The sequence below is a fragment of the Dasypus novemcinctus genome, chromosome 10, assembly GCF_030445035.2.
Source record: "Dasypus novemcinctus isolate mDasNov1 chromosome 10, mDasNov1.1.hap2, whole genome shotgun sequence".
Taxonomy (NCBI): Eukaryota; Metazoa; Chordata; class Mammalia; order Cingulata; family Dasypodidae; genus Dasypus; species Dasypus novemcinctus.
The window spans coordinates 58,019,417-58,041,616 of NC_080682.1; the positions used below are offsets into that span (position 1 = coordinate 58,019,417).

The window sequence follows — 22,200 nt, forward strand, 5'->3', positions numbered from 1 at the left end:
TAAAGCTTTGTGCTCACAGGCGTAAACTTAGAGTATATTTTCTATCATTCCTTAAGTAAAATAACCAAGTTTGGCATCTGACATTCATCATGGTAGAGTGTAGAAACTGACTTAATAGAAACCAGATTAGAAAAAAATTCACTGTTGACTGAGGGACTTGTATAAATATGCTGAGATGTATTAACAGTAAATAATTATGGATTAGAGTAGGAAAAAAACAGTAAATAATGGGGGGTCTGATAAAGTTATGTTGTATTACCTAGAAGGGGTAAACATAATTCATGTAAATACTTGTTATTGCTACAGTTACTAGATCATGGATGTATGATCTGCGCTAGACTGTTTCAGTAATTCTTTCCTGCTTTAAGTTGGCCAGCAGCATTATGGAGGACAACTGTACAATTAAATCCACAGTGGTGTAACCAGACCACTTTGGGATTAGTCTGATGCATAGAACTCAACAATGCCATATCCCTGTTAAATGTCCAGACTGAGCCTTGCTTCTTCCAGAGTTTTGTGCATTGGTCAGGATGAACCAGAACAGGGGTGCTTCCTGATTGTCTGAGGATAGCCACTTATTCTTGTAGTTTCTTCCTAGAAATAGCTGCATCTCCTTTGTTCCATATATTCTAGAAATAATAGAGGGCTTTTCACTCTCATATCAGAACAAACTCAAGTTTAAAAAGCATTTAGTTATAAGTATAAAAAGTAGCTTAAAGGCAATTGGAGGATTCCCTAGCAAAATACTTTGGGATGGGAGAGTGGGAGAGTCCCAAGGGAATAAGGTACATGGAATTGAGAATAGAAATTGACCTGATAATAAACTAGTGGAATTAAGTCTATAAATGTTGCCATTTTTTGGTGTCACATCTTAAGTATAGAGAAATTATAGTTGTTTCCTGTATAGATTTCTTTAAAAACAATTTTTCCTTTTTTTTTTTCTCCTTCCTGGTGTATAGGTGCTACTTTCACTGATTGGTTTACCTCTTATGTCAACAATGTTGTATCAGGTGGCTTCCCTATCATCAGAGACCAAATTTTCAGGTATTTCACTTGAAATTTTTTTAGATTGAAATGATTATAAATCAGAAAAAGCCACAGATCATGAGATGAATTTCTCAAGAAGCATAAAGAACCTATTTCTCATCATTTTAAATTTCACTATTTTCTTCTTACCTTAAAGCCAAAATGTCCACACACTTGAATAGCCATTATTTTTCTTATCTTAAAATAGCAAGAGAAAAACTGATTTTGATTTAGAAGCTATGGCTTTATGGTCATTATATTATTTATTTCCAAATGGAACATTCATGTATTATAGATAGCATTAGATGTAATACTGGTTTACAGCAGACTGAATGGCAAAAATGATAGATTAATTATACAGTAGAGGCCTCTAAGAGTAACATATTAACACTTTTTTTTTTCAGAGTCACCATTTATAATATGTAGCTGGGTTTTCAGATGTCACAAGAGTTTCCTTAGCTCTGACAACTGAGCAAAGCTCTTTTTAGGTTCCAAACTATTCATCCATTATTTAAACCATTGATCACTGAACCTTAGATTGTTCCCATTACTGATCTAAGTTTAATAGGACTATACCTTTAAAGTCACAAATGTTTAAATTTTTTATCCTAAAGTATAAACTAAATTGTATTACATCTTTAAATGTTTTATCTTATAGTATTAAAAGTAGTTGATTAAAAAATTTTTAAATTACATAGATATGTTCATGATCCAGAGTGTGTAGCAACAACTGGGGATATTACAGTTTCAGTTTCCACATCGTTTCTGCCAGAACTCAGCTCAGTCCATCCACCTCACTATTTCTTCACATACCGAATCAGGTGAGAATTTTATATGGGGTTCACTTTCAGTTAATAGTGGGGTATGTCCTATGGATGCATTGTTATTGCCCCATTTGACATGATACATAAAACACATTTGAAAGGCAGCTTCTTACTGAAATTTAGAGGAAGATGGATAACAAAATTTTCCACAATATGGTGTTTGTAAAGTACTGTTTGAGTTTCCATTAATCTCTAAGTTATCTATCTGTTGCAAACAAACTGTGTATGAAGTATTAAAGCCAGGTACTATGGGATGTGGAAGGTGGACCACTAAGTTTTAATCATTGTTAAAGCTCTTTATTAGAGTTGTATTATATCAGATTGTACAAGATAAATTTCATCTGGCCCATCTATATTCAATTAAAATCTAATAAATATTTACTGACTGCTTCCTGTATGCCAGACATGGTGTTTTGCATTAGATTTGATTAACTAAAAAATATTTAAATTAACTTTAATTAGAAGTACTTCTGTTCAAGGTCTCTATCTAGTTGCATCACCAGCTAGTGATTGGTAGTAATCCCTTGGCACCAGGGAGGCTCATCCCTGGGAGTCATGTCCCATGCAGTGGGGAAGCTAATGCATTTACATGCTGATTTTGGCTTAGAGAGTGGCCACATTTGAGCAACATGGATGCTCTCAGGAGGTAACTCTCAGGCACCCTGCAGCTCTAGGCCTAATGCATATTTCAGGCACACAGGCTCATAGGCATAGTCATCAGTATCAAGGGCTCATTATTGGACCATCCTTCTTTATTCGTCTTTGCCATTGCTGTTCCATTGGGGAATGTGACAGAGCTCCCCTGGGTAGGAACTTAGCACTTCCTCAGTTAATGTTTGTAACTATAACTACTATGAAAATACCCAACATATATGAGACATTTTTATGTCCCCCATATACATGCCCTGGAGAACTCCATCCCACCCATGTGCCCCCCATCAATAACACCCCACACCAGTGTTCCTCCCCTGCTCTAGTTGGACCTCTCTGTGGTCCAAAACTTCTTCAAAAATGAAGCCTAATATATTGCAAAATTCAATTAATAGGAAATTGAAATATAATAATGGGTTTAAAGTTTAGAAATAGAAATGATACTAATTTAGAAATACCAAAATAAAAATAAATTGGTGTATTAAAAAAATGAAAAATATTATGAAGCTTTGTTTTTAACATTTTGCCTTTCATCACTGTAATAGGTGTTGCCCTGTATGTTTACAGTGGCAAGGTACTTTCTTTCATTTCTTCCTCAGTATCTTTAGCCTTTTTTTTTTTTTTTTTTTTTTTAGTTTTGTCTTCAAAAAAGTTTTAGATCACAATAATTCACATATACAATATAGGGGACTCCCATATATCCAACATCAAACCCTTTTCCCCAACAATGATCTTTTTACATGTTCATGCTACATTTGCTGCAGCTGATGTACAGATTTTGAAACATAGCTATCAAACATGGTTCCATTTTGGCTTACATTATGGTTTATATTTTAGACTGTACACATTTTAAAATTTTTAGTTTCCTTATATTTTACATTATGGCTTACATTTTAGCTTATAGGCTTTCAAAAAAACACAGTTTACAAAAATGATGGGGGTCAGGGGCTAGAGAATGGGTTATATGGGAACTGCCTATGATTTTTAATATAACATTCTTTATAATCTATTAACTTTAAAAAATATAACTACTTCTAATTATGTTTTAAGACTTAAAGTCATTGCTCTGAGGGATTAAGGATATTTTGCTTTAAAATACATATTTTATAAAAATGTTATACTTATTTATAAAATTCACATACATACATACATACATATATACATATTGAAAATATTTTAGTGTTGTATACTGTTGGAAAACATGCTAGGATTTTGGTATTGTATACTTATCATGAAGTACCCTAGGAATATCTTTGATATATCCAGTTACACATGTATAGATATTTGCTGTTTTAATTATATAATCCTACTTAGGACTGTGACCTGCTTAAAATTAAAACACTTACACATGCCTGTAAAGGACTCAAAAATTTTTTTAAAAGATTACTAGAAAAAGGAGGTGAACAACAGTATTGGGAAAAAGAGTCAAAGTGTAATCCCAATAACAGAATGGTCACATTTTGCTTTGAGCTTTCTAGCAGATAGTGGAAAAAAGGGAAATTGGTTGCATTGCTTGTAGTGAAAGAAAAACTATCAATTCTTTAGAAGGAGTTTATCAATTTGCTTCCTATTTGAACAGCAAAAGATTGTTGTCACCATTGTGTTTGTAAATTTTTATGTTGCCCTTTTTATTGTTGACTCTCACTGAAAACCAAGTGCATAAAATTGAGTGAAAGCATTTCTGTAAGGGGACAAGCATTTCTGTGGAGGATCAAGCCAGTATCTTTGAGAAATTACAGGACTAGACAGTTAACAGGCTTTTAGTTTGGGTTTCTTAATTTTCTTTGGAAATTCCTTTCATTGTATTAGCCTGACTATAGTAGCTCTTAAAAAAAAAAAAAAAAAAAAAAAGCCAGGGTTGTGTCTCCACCACCACCTTACTCCCTTCTCCAGGATTGAAATGTCAAAGGATGCCTTGCCTGAGAAGGCTTGTCAGTTGGACAGTCGCTACTGGAGGATAACAAATGCTAAAGGTGATGTAGAAGAAGTTCAAGGACCTGGAGTAGTTGGTATGTAACCCAAGATTTAGATTTATACATTAGTTGCTTCTAAGAAATATTAGAGAGTATGTATGTGACACATAGTTTGATAAATGTAGTTAATGGATAAGACTGTATCTTTTTTTTTTTTTTAAGATTTTATTTATTTATTTATTTCCCCTTCCCCCCACCCCGGTTGTCTGTTCTCTGTGTCTATTTGCTGCATCTTCTTTCTCCTCTTCTGTTGTTGTCAGCAGTGGGGGAATATGTGTTTCATTTTGTTGCGTCATCTTGTTGTGTCAGCTCTCCATGTGTGTGGCACCATTCCTGGGCAGGCTGCACTTTCTTTCGCACTGGGTGGCTCTCCTTACGGGGTGCACTCCTTGCACGTGGGGCTCCCCTACATGGGGGACACCCCTGCATGGCAGGGCACTCTTTGTGCACATCAGCACTGCGCGTGGGCCAGCTCCACACGGGTCAAGGAGGCCCGGGGTTTGAACCGCGGACCTCCAATGTAGTAGACGGACGCCCTAAACAGTGGGCCAAGTCCACGCCTGAGACTGTATCTTTTTAATCTCTGTGTTCTACAGTGTGAAAGGTATCATAGATCGGGCTTCTCCTAACTGCAATACTTTGCTTCATTAATAGAAAGTATAAAGGTCATTATCCTATTAGTTTAGTCCCTTGTTTTAATTTGCTAAGCTGCTCAAAGTAGATAACACTGGAAATTTATTAGTTACAGGCTTACAGTTTTGAGGCTGGGGAAAATGTCCAAATCAAGGCATCATCAAGGCAATACTTCAGGCTGCCAGCAATCCTCAGCTCCTGTGCCATGTGGCAAGGCACATGGCACATCTGCTAGTCTCTCCCTTTCTTCTGGGTTTTGTTGCTTTCAACTTCTTGCTTCTGTGTCTCGTTCTCTCTCTTTCTCTCTTTATCCCATTTATAAAAGACTCCAGTAAGAAGATTAAGACCCACTCTGGACCACACCCTAACTGAAGTAACCCATTCAAAAAGTCCTACTTAAAATAGGTTCATACTCACAGGAATGGATTAGCTTTAAGAACATGATTTTCTGGGGTACATTATAATTTCAAACCTCCATATTGCCTAAATGTGAACTTTTCTAAAATTACAGCAAACCAACTGTTATTCAGGGTTTTTTTCCCCATTCCGTGGATCACCTGGGCTCCTTGTCATGTTCTGTAGAGCAGGGGTTCTTAATGTTTTTTGTTCCACGGACCCCATTGCCACTCAGGTGAAAACTATGGACTTCTTCTCAGAATGTAGCAGCAGAAAAGTTTTATGACACTTGACTTTGGCATGTCTTTAAATTAAATTTTAGGATTATTCAAAATTATGTTTTACAACTTTCCCATAATTTCAATACCTGATAGCCTAACACAGTTCAACATCTGTTCAAAATGGTCATTTTCGGCAAACATTTAGAAATTCGAGTTTTCCCACAGTGTCATAAAACTAGCTCCACCATCCTTACCAACCTTTTTGCAGGCAGTTAACCACTGCACTCAGAACACGTTACATCAAAATAAAAATCATACTATATCCACACTATGCTGTATATTATTTAATAAATATACCCATACCAACATGTCCCCACAGGAATGATTTTTTTTTAAATGCATAAAATAAAATTACAAAGGAAATCAGTTACATATTTTTTTAAATAATTTATTTTTTTTAAGATTTATTTCTATTTATTTCTCTCCCCTCCCCCCACCAGTTGTCTGTTCTCTGTGTCCATTCGCTGTGTGCTCTTCCCTGTCAGCTTCTGTTGTTGTCAGCAGCACAGGAATCTGCACTTCTTTTTGTTGTGTCATCTTGCTGTGTCAGCTCTTTGTGTGTGCGGCGCCACTCCTGGGCAGGCTGAACTCTCTTTCCCACTGGGCAGCTCTCCCCACGGGGTACACTCCTTGCCTGTGGGGCTCCCCCACTCGGGGGACACCCCTGTGTGGAACGGCACTCCCTGCGTGCATCAGCACTGCCCATGGGTCAGCTCCACACGGGTCAAGGAGGCCTGGGGTTTGAACTGCAGACCTCCTATGTGGTAGATGGATGCCCCGTCCATTGGGCCAAGTCCGCTTCCCCAGTTACATATATTGAAATAGAGTTACTAAAATTAAAAAAGTATGATATAACGCTATACATATGTGCTTTTCTTTTTTTAATTTTAGCATTTTTATTGTCTTTTTTTTTCAAAGATACATAGATCACACAAAATGTACTTCTTTCTTAACATGTTGAATAATAATCCAATATATCAGTAAAATATAGGAGAGTTATGGGAAGCGGATGTGGCTCAAGTGATAGAGCTTCTGCCTATCATATGGGGCCTCCTAGTGAAAAAAAAAGAAGAGAAATCATGCCCATGTGGCAAGCCAGTGCCTGTGCAAGTGAGTCAGACAGCAAGATGATGGCGCATCAGAAGAGAAGCTAGGGGAGAGTCGAGGTGAAGAGCAGCAGAAACCAGGAACTGAGGTGGTGCAATTGGCAGGGAACCTCTCTCCACATCAGAGTTCTCCAGGATCGTATCCCAGTGAATCCTAGAGGAGAGAAAATGAGAAGAGGTGGCAGCAAAAACAGCAGGGTAGGAGGAGGGAAAGGGGGGGAAATAAATAAATCTTTAAAAATATATATAGGAAAGTTAAAGTTGTTTTATTTTTTAAAGACATGTCAGTGTGCAGACTGTTTATCTTGAATAAGAACATTAAACTGTGGTGCAGTATTTGACAAGGCAACATGCATATCATGTTGGACAGCTAATCAGGTTGAAATCTTTCCACGAACCCCTGGTTAAGAACCCCTGCTGTAGAGTTATAAGGTATAGGGGAAAAAAATACATTTCATATTGGTCACCTTAATGAAGTTTGGAGAGAAATACTAAACTGAACAGCACAGATTTTTATTGTTTGTACATTTCAATCTTTAGCTTTGGTTACCATTGACATTTAGCTTGTTTTATGATGATTATCTTAAATTTTTTCACCCTCAGATTTTTTAATGTGTGCTTTAGGAAAATAATATTTAAACTAGGTATTTCTGTAATCAGTCATAAGCATATGCAGAACCCAGTTTAAATTAAATTTGCCCTAATTCATTTTCACCAATAGACTCATGTTCTGTATGTTTATTTGAGAAATTTTTTCCTGGACTTATTGGAGGAATTCTTTTCCTGTCACTTGGTCTCTTGGCATAAGAACTTTCTCTTGGGTGGCGGACTTGGCCCAGTGGTTAGGGCGTCCGTCTACCACATGGGAGGTCCGTGGTTTAAATGCCGGGCCTCCTTGACCCGTGTGGAGCTGGCCCATGCGCAGTGCTGATGCACACAAGGAGTGCCCTGCCACGCAGGGGTGTCCCCCCTGCGTAGGGGAGCCCCACGTGCAAGGAGGGCGCCGTGTAAGGAGAGCCGCCCAGGGCGAAAGAAAGTGCAGCCTGCCCAGGAATGGTGCCACATACACGGAGAACTGGCACAACAAGATGACGCAACCAAAAGAAACACAGATTCCCATGCTGCTGACAACAACAGAAACGGACAAAGAAGATTCAGCAAATAGACACAGAGAACAGACAACTGGGGTGGGGGGGGCGGGGAGGAGAGAAATAAATAAATAAATAAATCTTTTTTTTAAAAAAACTTTCTCTTGTGACTATGATGTTTTCTGGGCAGAATGTTTAGGCTGCATTTCAGAGCTTTATGTTTTTGTGTCTTCCTACTTTTAAGCATTTAGATTACCCTTATCTCTAAATAATGTCTAACTTTGAGACTTTTATTACCTATGTTTTAGCAGTGGTGTCCTCAGTGACTCAGAGCACTTTGAAAAATGAAGTATGCCTTTTGTTTTGTTTTACTACCTTTGCCCCTACACTGTAGAGGGGGAAAGAATATAAAGAGGAATAAAATACTTGCTCATAATCTCATCACTGTTAACATTTTGTTAAATTTCTCTTTATTCTTTTCCCCCTAACTGTGCATTTACTTTTATGTAGTTGGCATAATCCTGTAGAGGATTTGCTTATTTACTGTATGAAGAACCTAATTTTATAATTTGTTATTGTTACCATTGTCTCTGCAGGGGAATTTCCAATCATCAGCCCAGGGCGGGTGTATGAATACACAAGTTGTACCACATTCTCTACAACATCAGGATATATGGAAGGCTATTACACCTTCCATTTTCTTTACTTTAAAGACAAGATCTTTAATGTCGCCATTCCCCGATTCCATATGGCATGCCCAACATTCAGGGTATCTATAGCCCGACTGGTAAGTTTTCTTCTTGGTACTGATTTTACATAACTTTTAGAATTTACTACATGGAGGGTCTTTATTGATTGGGTGAACAAATGGTTTATCCCAAGTATTCCAGAGGACGTTAGAGATTCTGAGGAAGTATACTGGGTAGTCATGTCAGTATGTTGGGGGTGGTGGACAGCACATGAGCCAGACTCCATACTCTTCAAACAACTCTACTATTACCTATTTTAAAGATTCAGCTGCTTCTCCACTATTTCCAAAAACAGTTCTGTGACCTAGAAGAGTATGAAAAACACTCATAGACAAGTGAGAATATTATTTCATTAGGACTAAGAAAATCATTTTTTATGGTGTGTTCACTTGCTAAAACTACCAATTTAATAACAATATAAATATCCTATGGAGACAGTTACAAAGAATTTAATGGGTAGTTTTGTATTTTTAGCAGTCTCTCTGAAAGCGTTTCTTTAGTCATCTAGGTATATTTTTAAAACTTTGCTTTTAGTGTTACCTTAAGACGAGTTTAGCAGAACCTCAGTGTTACGGCCTATAAAATGATTAAAGAAAATTAAGAAGCTCACTTATACAATAGGAATAAAATATGAATTGCTTACTTAGAATGTAGTTGAAACGTAGGTGTTGAATTTCAGAAAATGCCCTCTGGCTCCTTGGATGACCCTGATGATGGGTCTAAACTAAGTCTGGGAAGATGGACATGATATTAATCTAATTCAGAGCTGACACGTTCCCAACTCCAGTGTGGAAGGAGAAGAATGATGATGAATCTTTAGGCCGTTACTCTTGTGGTATGTCTGGTGAAAAGGATCTACAGTCTAGGTTCAAAAGGGAAGTTTAACTTCCCTTGCAATGGAAGAGTGCTGTCTACTGTGTATTTCCAGTACTGGGGAATTTACTACTTCCAATAACAGTCTTCCATCTTTGACTAAACCTAATTGTTAAAAAATTGTTTCTTATATCACCTTTGAGGTATAATTTGCAAATGATAAATTGTGCCCATTTTAGAGATAAAATTTAATGAATTTTGAGAAAGTACAGTCTGTACTATATTGTGTCAGGCTTCTTTTGCTCAGCATGTTTTTGATATTCATCTATGTTTTTGCTGATAAAGTATTTCTTTTTTACTGCTGAGTAGTATTCCATTGCCATTGTATTAATATACAATAATTTGTTTATCCATTTACCTGTTGATGAATATTTGGGTTGTTTCCAGTATGGGGCTATTATGAATAAAGTTCCTAGGAAGATTCTTGTACAGATCTTTTTGTGGTCATATGTTTTCATTCTCTTGAGTAAATACCCAGGAATAGAATTTCTGTGCCATATGGTAAATGAAGGTTTAACTTTATAAGAAACTGTCAAAAAGTTTTTTATGTTACATTCCTTCCCAGAATGTATACCTCTTCCTGCTGTTCCACATCCTCACCAGTAATTGGTATTAAAAGTCTTTAATTGTAGCCATTCTAGTGGGCATAGTAGAGTGGTATGTCATTGCAGTTGTAATTTTGTATTTCCAAGATGATTCATGATGGTAAGCATCCTTCATGTGCTTATTGGCCATTGTTCTCTTCTGTGAAGTGTCCCTTTAAATTTTTTTGCCTATTTTAAAAATTGGGTTAATTTTCTTCATATTGTATTTTTATATATTCTTGTACAAGTTCTTTATCAGATTATGTATTGTGAATATTTCTCCCAGTCTGTGACTTGGCTTTTAATTTTCTTAATGGTATCTTTTAAAGAGCAGAAGTTTTAAGTTTTGATGAAGTCCAATATATCAATTTTTGCTTTCAAAGATTTCCCTAAGAAATCTTTGCCTACCCTGAGGTCACAGTCTTGTTGTTGTTTTTTTTCCGAGAAGTTTTATAATTTTTTAGCTTTTTCATTAGGTCTTTGGCAATCCTATTCATGTTACTTTTTTTTTTTTTGGAAAAGATTATCATTTCCTCCATTAAATTAGTATCTGTTGAATATCAATTGATCATAATAGTATGCATCTAATTTGGGACTCATTTTGTTACACTGATTTATATGTTTATACAAATACCAAATACCACCTTGTTTTGTTTACTAGAGCTTTATAGTAAACCTTAAAATGAGATAGTAGAAGAACTATAATTTTTTTCCTTCTTTTTTGAAATTGTTTAGACTCTTCTAGATCTTTTGCTTTTCCATGTAAATTTTATAATCAGTTTGTCATTTTTGATTAAAGCTTTTGACTGGGATTGTTTTGAATCTTTAGATCACTTTGGGGAGAATTGATATCTTAACAATACTGAAATTTCCACTCAATTGAGAGGGCATGTTGTTTTGCTTATTTTGTTATATTTATCCCAAAGTATTCCAAGACTTTGGATGCTATTGTAAATGGCATTTTTATTTCTTTTTCCATTTGTTCATTGCTAATTTATAGAAATAGAATTGGATTTTATATGTTGACCTTTAACCTTCAATCTTGAAAATTTTCTTTTTGGTTCCAGAAGCTTTTTTGTAGATTATTTATACCTTCTGTGCATTAGTTATCTATTATTATGTAACAAACTATCACAACACTTAGCAGCTTAAAACAATAAATATTAATTATCTCAATGCTTCTGTGGGTCAGGAATCCGGGCACGGCTTAGCTGAGTCCTCTACTTCAGGGTCTTTCACAGGCTGCAATCAAGATATCGACTGTAGTCATCTCTAGGCTCCACCAAGCAACGATCCACTTCCAAGCTCACGTGGTTGTTGGCAGAATTCAGTTTCTCATGGGCTGTTCAACTGAAGGCCTCAGTTCCTTGCTTGCTCTTGGCTGGAGGCCTCCCTCAATTCCTTGCTACTTGGACTTCTCCAGTATGGCAGCTTGGCATCATCAAGCACTCAAGAAGAGAAGACAATAGATTCTGCTAGCAAGTCTGAAGTCACAGTCTTTTATACCTGATCATAAAAGTTCATCTCATCACCTTTCCTGTGTTCTATTGGTTAAAACAAATCAGCCCAGGAGATCACACAAGGGTGTGAATACTAGGAGGCAGGGATCATTAGGGGCCATCTTAGAAGTGTGTCTACTACAACCTATGTATAATGATAATTTACGTCTTCCTTTCAAATTGTTATACTTTTCTTTTCCTTCCTTTATTGCACTCACTAGGACCTCCAATATAAAGTTGAAATGGTACAAACAGAAATCCTGTCTTATTCCTGACCTTAGGGAGAAAACATTCAGTCTTTCAACGCTATGTATGATAGTCACTCTAGGTTTTGTTTTTACCAGACTTATTGAGATACAATTCACATGCCGTATAATATACCCATTTAAAGTATACAATTCACTGGTTTTTAGCATATTCACAGTTGTGCAAACATCACTACAGTATAATTGTAGAACATTTTCATTACCCCCAAAATAAAACTCATACCCATCTGGAGTCATTTCTCATTCCTCCTACTCCCTACCCAGCTCTGGGCAACCAATAATCTCCTTTTTGTTTCTGTGGATTTGCCTTTTCTGGGCATTTTATATAAATGGAATCATACAATATGTGACATTTTTTGACAGGGTTCATTCACTTAGCATAATGTTTTCAAGGTTCATATATATTGTAGCAAGAGTCAGTAATTCATTCCTTTTTATGACTGAAAAATACTCCATTGTATGGATACACCAAATTTTATCCATTCTTCACCCATTTTCTTGGGTGCCTTTGTTTATCTTCTTTGGGAAAATGTCTATTCAAATCCTTTGCCCATTTTTTAATTGGGTTGTCTTTTTATTTTTGAGTTTTAAGAGTTTTTATGTGCTCTGGATATTGGTTCTTTATCAGACATTTTGTGGGTTATCTTTTTGCATTCTTGATGGTATTGTTTGCAGCATTAAACTTTTGAAGTCCGGTTTATCTATTTTTTTCTTGTTCCTTGTACTTTTGCTGTCCTATCTAAGAAACCATTGCCTAATCAAGGTCACAAAGATTTAAAATTTATGGCTTTAGCTCTTACATTTATGTCTTTGGTCCAATTTGAATTTATTTTTGCATATGGTGCGACGGTCCACCAACAGATGAATAGATAAGCAAAATGTGGTATATACATTCAACGTATATTATGCAGCCGTGAAAAGGAACAAGTTCTCATACATGGGACAATATGTTAAGTATAACTAGATACAAAAGGATACATACTATATGATCTCATACTGATATAAATAATTAGAATAAACAAATTCACGGAGTCTTAAACTAGAACAGAAGTTACCAGGGGCCAGTTAGGGAATAGGGAATGGCAAACAGAATTTCTCTTTGGGGTGATGGAAAAGTTTTGGTAATGGAGAATGGTGATGGTAGCATAACATTGTGAATGTAATTAACACTACCGAATTATATGAATTTTTTTAAAGTGGGAAGAAAAGATTTATGCCTCTGTTTTCCTCGAAGAGTTGTATGGTTTTACTTCTAAGGAGTTTTTACATTTATGTGATCCATTTTCAGTTAATTTTTTATATGATGCAAAGTATGGGAACTTTATTCTTTTCCAGGTAGATACCTACTTGACCCAGCACCATTGTTGAAAAGATTGTTTCCCCATTGAATTGTCTTGGCACCCTTGTTGAATATCAGCTGACCATAAATGTGACGGTGTATTTCTAGATCCTCAATTCTGTTTGATTGGTCTATATGTCTATACTGATGCCAATACTACACTGTCTTGATTACTGTAGGTTCATTGTAAAATTTGAAATCAGGAAGTGTGGGTCCTTTCCAACTTTGATCTTTTTCAAGATTGCTTTGGTTATTCTGGGTCCCTTGCATTTCCATATGAATTTTAAGAAAAGCTTGTCAATTTCCATAAAAAAAGTCAGCTGGTATTTTAATAGGGATTGCATTGAATGTATAGATCCATTTGAGAAGTATTGTAATCTTAATGACATTGAATCTTTCAATCCATGAACACAGTATATCTTCCCACTTATTTCTTTAATATCTTTGAATGATGCTTTTTGGTTTCAGTATACAAATTCTGCGTTTCTTTTGCTAAATATACTTTTTGATGCTATTATAAATGGAATTGTTTTAATTTCATTTTTGGATGGTTGATTGCTGTGTAGAGATACAATTGATTTTGTGTATTGATCTCCTGTTCCCTTGCTGAATTTATTACTCTTAATAGTTTGTGTGTGTGCATGTGTTGTGTGTGTGTGTATAGATTACTTAGGAATTTCTATATATAAGAGCTTGTCTTCTGCAACTAGAGATAGTTTTATTTCTTCCCTCCCAGTTCAAATGCCTTTTATTTCTTTGCCTTTCTTATGATTGGTTTTTAAAATGTTAAACCTCACTTGGTCATAATGTATTATCCTTCTTAAATGTTGTTGAATTTGATTTACTGATATTTTAAGGAGTGCTTACTTATCTACACTTTTCCTGTCTTTGTCTGGTTTTGGTATCAGGGTATTTCTAGTCTCATAAAATGATTTGGGAAGTGTTACCTTCCCTTCTGTTTTCTGAGTCTATGTGAGATTTGTACTATTTTATCCTAATATGTTTGATAAAAGTCATTAGTGACGCCATCTGTAGCTTGGAGCTTTCTTTGTATAAAAATACGTATGAATTTAATTTCCTTAATATTCAGATTTTCTATTTCTTATCTCAGTTTTGGTAATTTGTGTTTTCAGGGGATTTGTCCATTTCATATAAATTACATTTATTGGCATAAGATATTCACAGTATTCTCTTTACTATGCTTTAAATGGCCACAAGAGTTATCCTATCTCCTCTTTTGTTCTTTATATTGGTAATTTGTATCTTCTTTTTTGTTGCTCACTTTAGCTGAGGGTTTATCCCTTATTGATCAATTAAAGGAACAACTTTTGGTTTCATTGGTTTTCTCTATTGTTTGTTCATTTTCTATTTCATTGGTTTCTGAAGTTATCATTTCTCTCCTACTTAACTTGGGGTCTAATTTGCCTTTATTCTAGCATTTTAAGATGGAAACATAGATTATTGATTTTAGACCTTCTCACTAATCTAAGCACTATTTTAGCTGCATCTCATAAATTTTGATGTGTTTTATCATTTAGTTCAAAATACTCTGATTTCCCTTGTAATTTAATTTTAATCTGTACCTTTTCTAGAAATGTAATTTCCAAATATCTGGGGATTGTCCAGTTATCTTTTGGTTTCCAATTTCTAATCATGTTATTAGAGGAACTTGCTCTATATGACTTCAGTTCTTTAAATGTTTTATGGCCCAGCATTAAGGTCTGTCTTGGTAAATGTTCCTTGTGTATTTGAAAAGAATGTATATTCTGCCATTTTGGAGAATATTAGCATATAAATGACAATTAAGTCAAATTGGTTGATGGTATTTTTGAAGTCATGTATATTTATTAATCTTTTTGTCTCTATTCTATCCACTACTGAGAAATTATTGTTGATGTCTTCAACTATAATTATGAATTTGTCTATTTCTCTTTTTAGTTCTGTCAAATTTTGCTTCATGTATTTTAAAACTCTAATTATATGTAAACACTTTAGGATTGTTATGTCTTCTTAATGAAGTGATGCTTTTATCATTATGGAATTTTCCTTTTTATCTCCGGTAAAATTTCTTGTTCTAAAGTTTAAAAATGTTGAAGTCTGTTTTACTATTGGATCACCTGGATCCTTTTGAAATTTATTTTTAGTCTTTGTGTTAGAGTGTGTGTAGAGTATCTTTACTTAAGGAGAGTGATTCTCAAATTTCTTAGTCTCAGGCCTCCCTTAAACTGAAAGAACTCATGCTTCTCTTGGTTATTACAATATTTACCATGTTAGAAATTAAAACTGAGTTTTATAATATTTAATAGCTTCTTTAAAACTAATAAATTCCATTACAAATTCAACCCTCTTTTAACTACGTTCTTTTTGTTTTGTTTTGTTTTTGTTTTTGTTTTGTTTTGCTCCTAATCATATAAAATCTTGACCTACCTTGTGGGAAATGTTTTGTCTCCAAGATTAAGAAAGCAATAAAAAGAAATGAAAATTCTGGACTTATTTCTAATCAACATGAAAGAGGCAATGGCGATTCTGTTTGTTGACTTTTCCTATTTAAATATTATTTTCCTTGATATGATTTGTGCTGTTTCCTCTTTGTCGTCTAACTGTATGATTAATTTTAGCCCAAACAGTAGGCTTAATCCTTCCATTTTCTTTGTACTTTGTATGCCACTTTAAAAAGTACTCTCAGTTGGTCTTTTCTTAGTCTGGTTGGTTGGTTGGTTGGTTCTTGGACACTTTAGAGGCTCTTGCTCATTTTTTCCATTCTTATCTGAATTCCTCTTTCCATCTGCTTTTTGTCTGTTATACTTTCATCTGAGATCATTAACAATCTCCCTCTTTAGCTACATTGATTTCTTTAACAGTTTTTCTGTTTCCTTCCTCATTAAAGTAATAATCATTCTACCTAGATTTCATGTTTTAGAATTTGCTAAGCCTCCCTCTCCCTGCCTCCCCATTTTCGGCTCTCTACTGAATTTTAAAGTCTTTATTCCCTAGATTAAAAATATGCATCCAAAGGTGAAAATAATAGAATATCTTTTAAGTCATATCTATGTATTTTCTCTTGCTTGTTATTGTTGTTGTTGTCAATATTATAATAAATCCTAAGTGATAAAACTCCTTTCTCCCACATTAATTCATTTACTTGCTCAACAAATATTCATTGAGTACCTGCTAGATGCTGAGGAAAATGACGTGAACAGTACAATCAAACTCTGCCTTGGAATTTACAGTCTTATTGGGAGAGACAAACTAGTAAATAAACACTGTATATTTATGTCAACAGTAGAAAGTACTATGGAGAAAAGTAGATCAGTAAAGGGGATAAGGAGTTTCCTGATGAGTTCTAGTATAAAAGTGAGTCAGGGAATGCCTTGGTGATTTGAACTAAGTCTAGAAGAAATGATGGAGAGAGCCATGTAGCTATGTAGGAACAGAGTGTTTCAGGCAAAGGAATAGCAAGTGCCACAGTCCTGAGGCAAAAATGTGCTTGGTATGCTTGAGAAACTGTAAGCAGGCCAGTGTAGCTGGAGTTTAGTGAACACTGGGGACAGTGGTTGGGAGATGAGATCAGAGGGATACTGGAGTGCTGTCACATAATTCTATGAAAGCCTTTTGCTGGCATCTGCCTCAAGTTTCCCAACACTTCCGGCATTACCAATTAGGTCCTCCTTGCCCTCCTTGCTGTTCAGAACTATGTCCAATGTAGCAGCTCTTCTCCATCTTCAAATATGGGAGAAAATTAACAGCAGAGTAAGTCAAGACTTGATTAGAGACACTGATTAAACAGATTAAAGTTTCCAAAAGATGTTCACAAATTACATGTTCAACATCATTAATGTCCTATTCTGAAGAGCCTTCAACGAGTTAATTTAAAAGTAAAGGCTACCAATGTGGTTAAATTGAAATGAGTGTATAGTAGGAGCTCAATAAAAATCTATTGGACCTCTTGCTGATAATACACAAAAGTCATCAGTAGATGTAATACCTGATTAATATTTTCATATCTTTTCTGAAAGCATATTGATTATCAGAGAATTTTTCTTCAATACAGGAAAAGTATTCAGTAAAATTTTATGAGTGGTCAAGAGTGTTTGCTACCTTGTATGAATTATCAGTACTGTATACAAAATAAATACTGTATTAATGAAATATATTTATCATTAAATCCCCACTAAGCATTAACATATATAGCATACACTCTCAGATTTTGCATCTCAGATTTTGCATCACTATGTGCATTATGAAAACACAGTTAAAATCCATGAACATTCATATTTGACATGGTAGTTTGGATCTTAGATAATTGAGAATTTGGATTAAATAAGTATAAAAAACAAATGGAAGTTTTTTTTTTTTAAATCAAAAGGTTATTTTCTCTTTCAAGGAAATGGGTCCTGATGAATATGAAGAGATGGAAGAGGAAGAAGAGGAGGAGGAAGAAGAGGATGATGATGATGATTCAGCAGATATGGACGAATCAGATGAAGATGAGGAGGAGGAGAGACGGAGGAGAGTCTTTGACGTTCCCATTCGCAGACGTCGCTGCTCACGCCTTTTTTAGCAAGGCTTCTGCTGACAGAAGCACTGGGGTGAATCCAGTCTGTAAAATAGAGCTCTCAATAATGTAAATAACTAAATTGTTCTTAGCATATAGCAGGAAAACTAGCATGAAATTTTGTTCCAGGCCCTGGATTCTATACGACATTACATTAGGAATTGGATTATTTTGGTTTGCTTTGTGTTTTTGAGGTAGAGAAGGAAATGGGAACTTTTTTCTCTTCCAGAAGTCATTGGAATAGTTCTCTAGCTAAGGAACAGACATTTCTTTGTTTTAAAATATTTTATACTTATAGAAATATAAAAATGGAGGGAATTGTTTTGAATAAGGATTTAAAATGTAGCAGGAATACCTTACAAGGAGAGAGAGGAACTATGTGACTGAATAATTCTGTGAAAGATTTCCTGCAGTTGTGAATTATTTAGAAATGAGCAAAATTTGTAATTAAGCTTATCCATTTAGTGATTCCTATATATTTTGTACTCACAGGGAACTAAGTGACTAAATAACTTGAATGCTAGTAGTCTGTCCTTTCTTAGACAATCTGTCATTGAATTTAAAGTCTTTATCATTAAGACCTTGAATTTAAAGTCGTCGTCACAACAACCTTGAATTTAGTCTTAATTACTATGACTTTGACCTTGGATTTAAAGTCTTCAACAATATGACCTTTATTATATTTGCAGATGCTTCACTTCTGCAATACAGTGTGTAAAAGTATGTAGTGTGTTATTAACAAAAGATTCTTCACAATGTCTCATGTAGTTTAAATTTGTAAATATTGCTTCTGTTTTGTTCTCCTTTATATACTTGATTGTCTAACTTTGTGATAAGTAACATGAATTTTATGTTAAGATTAAGTATGTTTTCCTGAAACATGGATTTTTTGTAATTATATAGTTGAGAGTTTGGAATGAAATCCTTCAAGTGTCAAAAACTCACATTTTAAAAACAATTTTGGTTCCAATCTGTATTTTGTGTAATTGACCATTTTCCATAAACTGATATTAGTAAGCCTTTGCTTTTAAGAAAGGAGATGGCATAGACATTCAGAATCATTTCCTGGCTTTGACTATGCCCTGTCATGTGCTCCACCTTCATTTTTCCCAAGAACAGTTCTTTTGTAAGGAAAAGTACAAGAAAATACATACAGGTTAAGCCACTGCCATCAGGAACCATGAAGACAAACTTGCCCTTTCATATTGGCACATGTCTGAATGTCCTGAAATGGAATAAATTTTAAGTAAGTTTTCATGTCACTTAAAACTTATTTTCATGTCATAGAATTTATGACATGACTTTTCATATCACAGAATATTGTCAGGCTACCAGACCTTTCTCTTATGGCTCTCTCTCTTTTTTTAATCAACCAAATGATTTAAAACCAAAACAACTTTTCCAATGAAGCAGTAATTTAAAAAGAAAAAACTAGTTAATGTGGGAAATTAAAGCTTGTCAAGGATCCTTGCCATACTTTGCATCTTTCTTTTCTGTGTGACCTCTTTCTTCATTCCCAGAGTTCTTGTAATACCTACTATCTACCCTATAACCCTATCCACTCCTTGCTTCTCAGAATATTTCAAGCTTGTTTATCCTCCCATCAAAATTTGCATTTACATTAGTATGCTGGATGAATGACCTTAGTTCATACTAAGGTATGTTTGACTGATAACAAGCTCTCCTGTGGATATTTTTTTATTGGCGAGAATACTTATTCATACATGAATCAGGGTTCTTCAGAGAAACAGAACCAATAGGATGTATAAAGAGATTTATTCTATGGAATTGGCTCATGTGATTTGGGAACTGGCAAGTCCACACTGGAGGGCAGGCCACAAATTAGAAAACTGCAGTAAAGGGGATGGTGAAGTCTTTTGCTCAAATTCCCTAAGGGAAGTTGGCTGGTTGGAAATTCCAGGAGGAGCCAGTGCTAAAAGTCAAGCAGAAATTCTGATTTCTGAAACTCTTAGTTCTGGCTTTTAAGACCTCCAGTTGATTGCATAAAAAGACTACTCACATTGCTAAGGGCAAGCTCATTTGTTGATTGTATTAATAGATGCAGTTGAGTGATTATAGATGTAAATCCCACTTCCACAGTATCAAGCAGGCCAGTAGTTGACCAAATACCAGGACAATAACCTAACCAAGTTGACACATGAAATTAATGATCACAGTCCACCTTTGTTAACCTGGCACCTCTACACATCTCCTTAAACCATAATCTTCAAATTAAGTCTTTAACATTTCTGTCTAACATGATACAACTGCCCTGCAAACAACACATAAAATGAGTCTAACAGTAAAGTTACATTTAGTGGGGGGGTTTCTGGCTCTGAGGCCCCTTGACAACAACTATCTTTTACTCACATATCTAAACCTTGATGTATCAGGATCAGAGACCTAAATTACCAGTAGCTTCAACGGTCTACGGGTTACTTTTTTTGTCTTTATTTTTTTAAATGTTATATTAAAAAAATATGAGGTCCCTATATACCCTCCACCCCCCTCACCCCACTCCTCCCATATCAACAACCTCTTTCATCATCATGGGACATTCATTGCATTTGGTGAATACATTTTTGAGCACTGCTGCACCACATGGATAATGGTTTGCATTATAGTTTACTCTTTCCCTCAGTCCACCCAGTGGGCCATGGCAGGACATACAATGTTCAGCAACTGTCCCTGCAGTACAACCCAGGACAACAAGTCCTGAAAATGACCACACATCATATCTCTTCTTCCCTCTCCCTACCCTCAGCAATTACTGTGGCCACTTTCTTCACATCAATGCTAAATTTTCTTCCATTACTAATCACAATAGTTCCAGAATAGGCGGCAGACTTGGCCCAGTGGTTAGGGCGTCCGTTTACCACATGGAGGTCTGCGGTTCAAACCCTGGGCCTCCTTGACCCGTGTGGAGCTGGCCCATGCACAGTGCTGATGCGCACAAGGAGTGCCCTGCCATGCAGGGGTGTCCCCAGTGTAGGGGAGCCCCACGCGCAAGGAGTGTGCCCCGTAAGGAGAGCCGCCCAGCGAGAAAGAAAGTGCAGCCTGCCCAGGAATGGTGCCGCCCACACGGAGAGCTGACACAACAAGATGATGCAACAAAAAGAAACAGATTCCTGTGCCGCTGACAACAACAGAAGCGGACAAAGAAGATGATGCAGCAAATAGACACAGAGAACAGACAACCAGTGTGGAGGGGGGAAAGGGAGAGAAATAAATAAAATCTTTAAAAAAAAAATCATTACTGCTGACAAACAAAAAATAAAAAAGTTCCAGAATAGAATATCAGTAAGTCCACTCTAATCCATACTCTATTCCTCCATCCTGTGGACCGTGGGATGGTTATGTCCACTCTACCTCTATGTCGAGAGAGGTTTAGATTCCACTTGGATGATAGATGCAATTCTCCTGCTTGCAGTTGTAGGCACTCTTGGCTCCCTGGTGTGGTGGTTGACCTTCTTCACCTCCCTATTAGCTGGCTGGGGTAAGTCCAATAAACCAGAGGGTAGGAGTTGCAAGTCTGTTGAGGCTCAGGGCCTGGCTATCATAAGGACAGTCCAGAGATTCAGGTCCCCTGAGTATACACTAAACCCAGGCGCCAACCAGAGGTCTGGTAAAAGTAACAGGAGAGGTTTGTGAACAAAGATCACATCTTAGTACAACTCCATCACACTCAGGAACACACACTCCAAAGTAGGGCCAGATGACAAGGCACTGAACTCCTTTGGGGTTATTCTTCTCTTATGAAAAGTTAGAGGTAGCTAGTTCAGGGCTGACATGGTGGCAAAATGATGTCTTCGAGTTCCAGATTCCTTCCATTTTTCTGCTCTTCTGTCTTCTCACAAGTCTCAAATATCACTCCATGGTTACAAGATGGCTGCTGCAATCATAATGTATTTCAGGGACAATGATGAGAAAAATGCAGTAAGTAGAAAGTAAAAAGCGAGGTAGTACATAGTAAGATATAAGGCTGGTCTCTAGCAATCATGTGGAAGATATTTGGGGAGCAACATCTGAAGCAGAAGGACATGGGTATGAGAAAATTGTTACATCCAAGGAACACATGCTGCAGGCCTAAATTAGGGCAGTAGCAGTAGAGTAGAATGAAGAAGGGATGAAACATCTAAACAGTAAACCAGGCAGGAGTGATTAGATGAGAGGCAGTGGAAGTAAAGTTGATTCCCACATTTTTGGCTTCATCTCTGAAAAAAAAAATTGCAGGAAAAATCATTGGAGATGAGTTCATGTTTGGACACATGGAGTTAAAAATGTCTTTGGGGCATCCAAGTGGAGACGTCCTGCAGCCAGAGGATATGAATATGAAGACTGGAATGTGGTCAGGTCC

The 22,200-nt window shown here is 36.0% G+C and overlaps 1 protein-coding gene across 4 annotated transcripts in view; it reads left to right on the plus strand.

The window, feature by feature from the left end:
• Positions 1 to 19,317, plus strand: part of FBXO3 (F-box protein 3) — a 40,255-nt gene extending 20,938 nt beyond the window's left edge. Inside the window, exons 7-11 of one of the 4 annotated variants that reach the window (XM_058305586.2) lie at positions 960 to 1,044; positions 1,725 to 1,847; positions 4,395 to 4,510; positions 8,575 to 8,765; positions 17,673 to 19,317. In XM_058305586.2, the coding sequence (XP_058161569.1) occupies positions 960 to 1,044; positions 1,725 to 1,847; positions 4,395 to 4,510; positions 8,575 to 8,765; positions 17,673 to 17,849 (692 nt within the window). In that variant the 3' untranslated portion in view covers positions 17,850 to 19,317. Of the gene's footprint in view, positions 1 to 959; positions 1,045 to 1,724; positions 1,848 to 4,394; positions 4,511 to 8,574; positions 8,766 to 9,406; positions 16,403 to 17,654 lie in introns of those variants that run through there. The other 3 variants (XM_058305587.1, XM_058305585.1, XM_058305588.1) reach the window with 3 other exon arrangements.
• Positions 19,318 to 22,200: the final 2,883 nt, after the last annotated feature.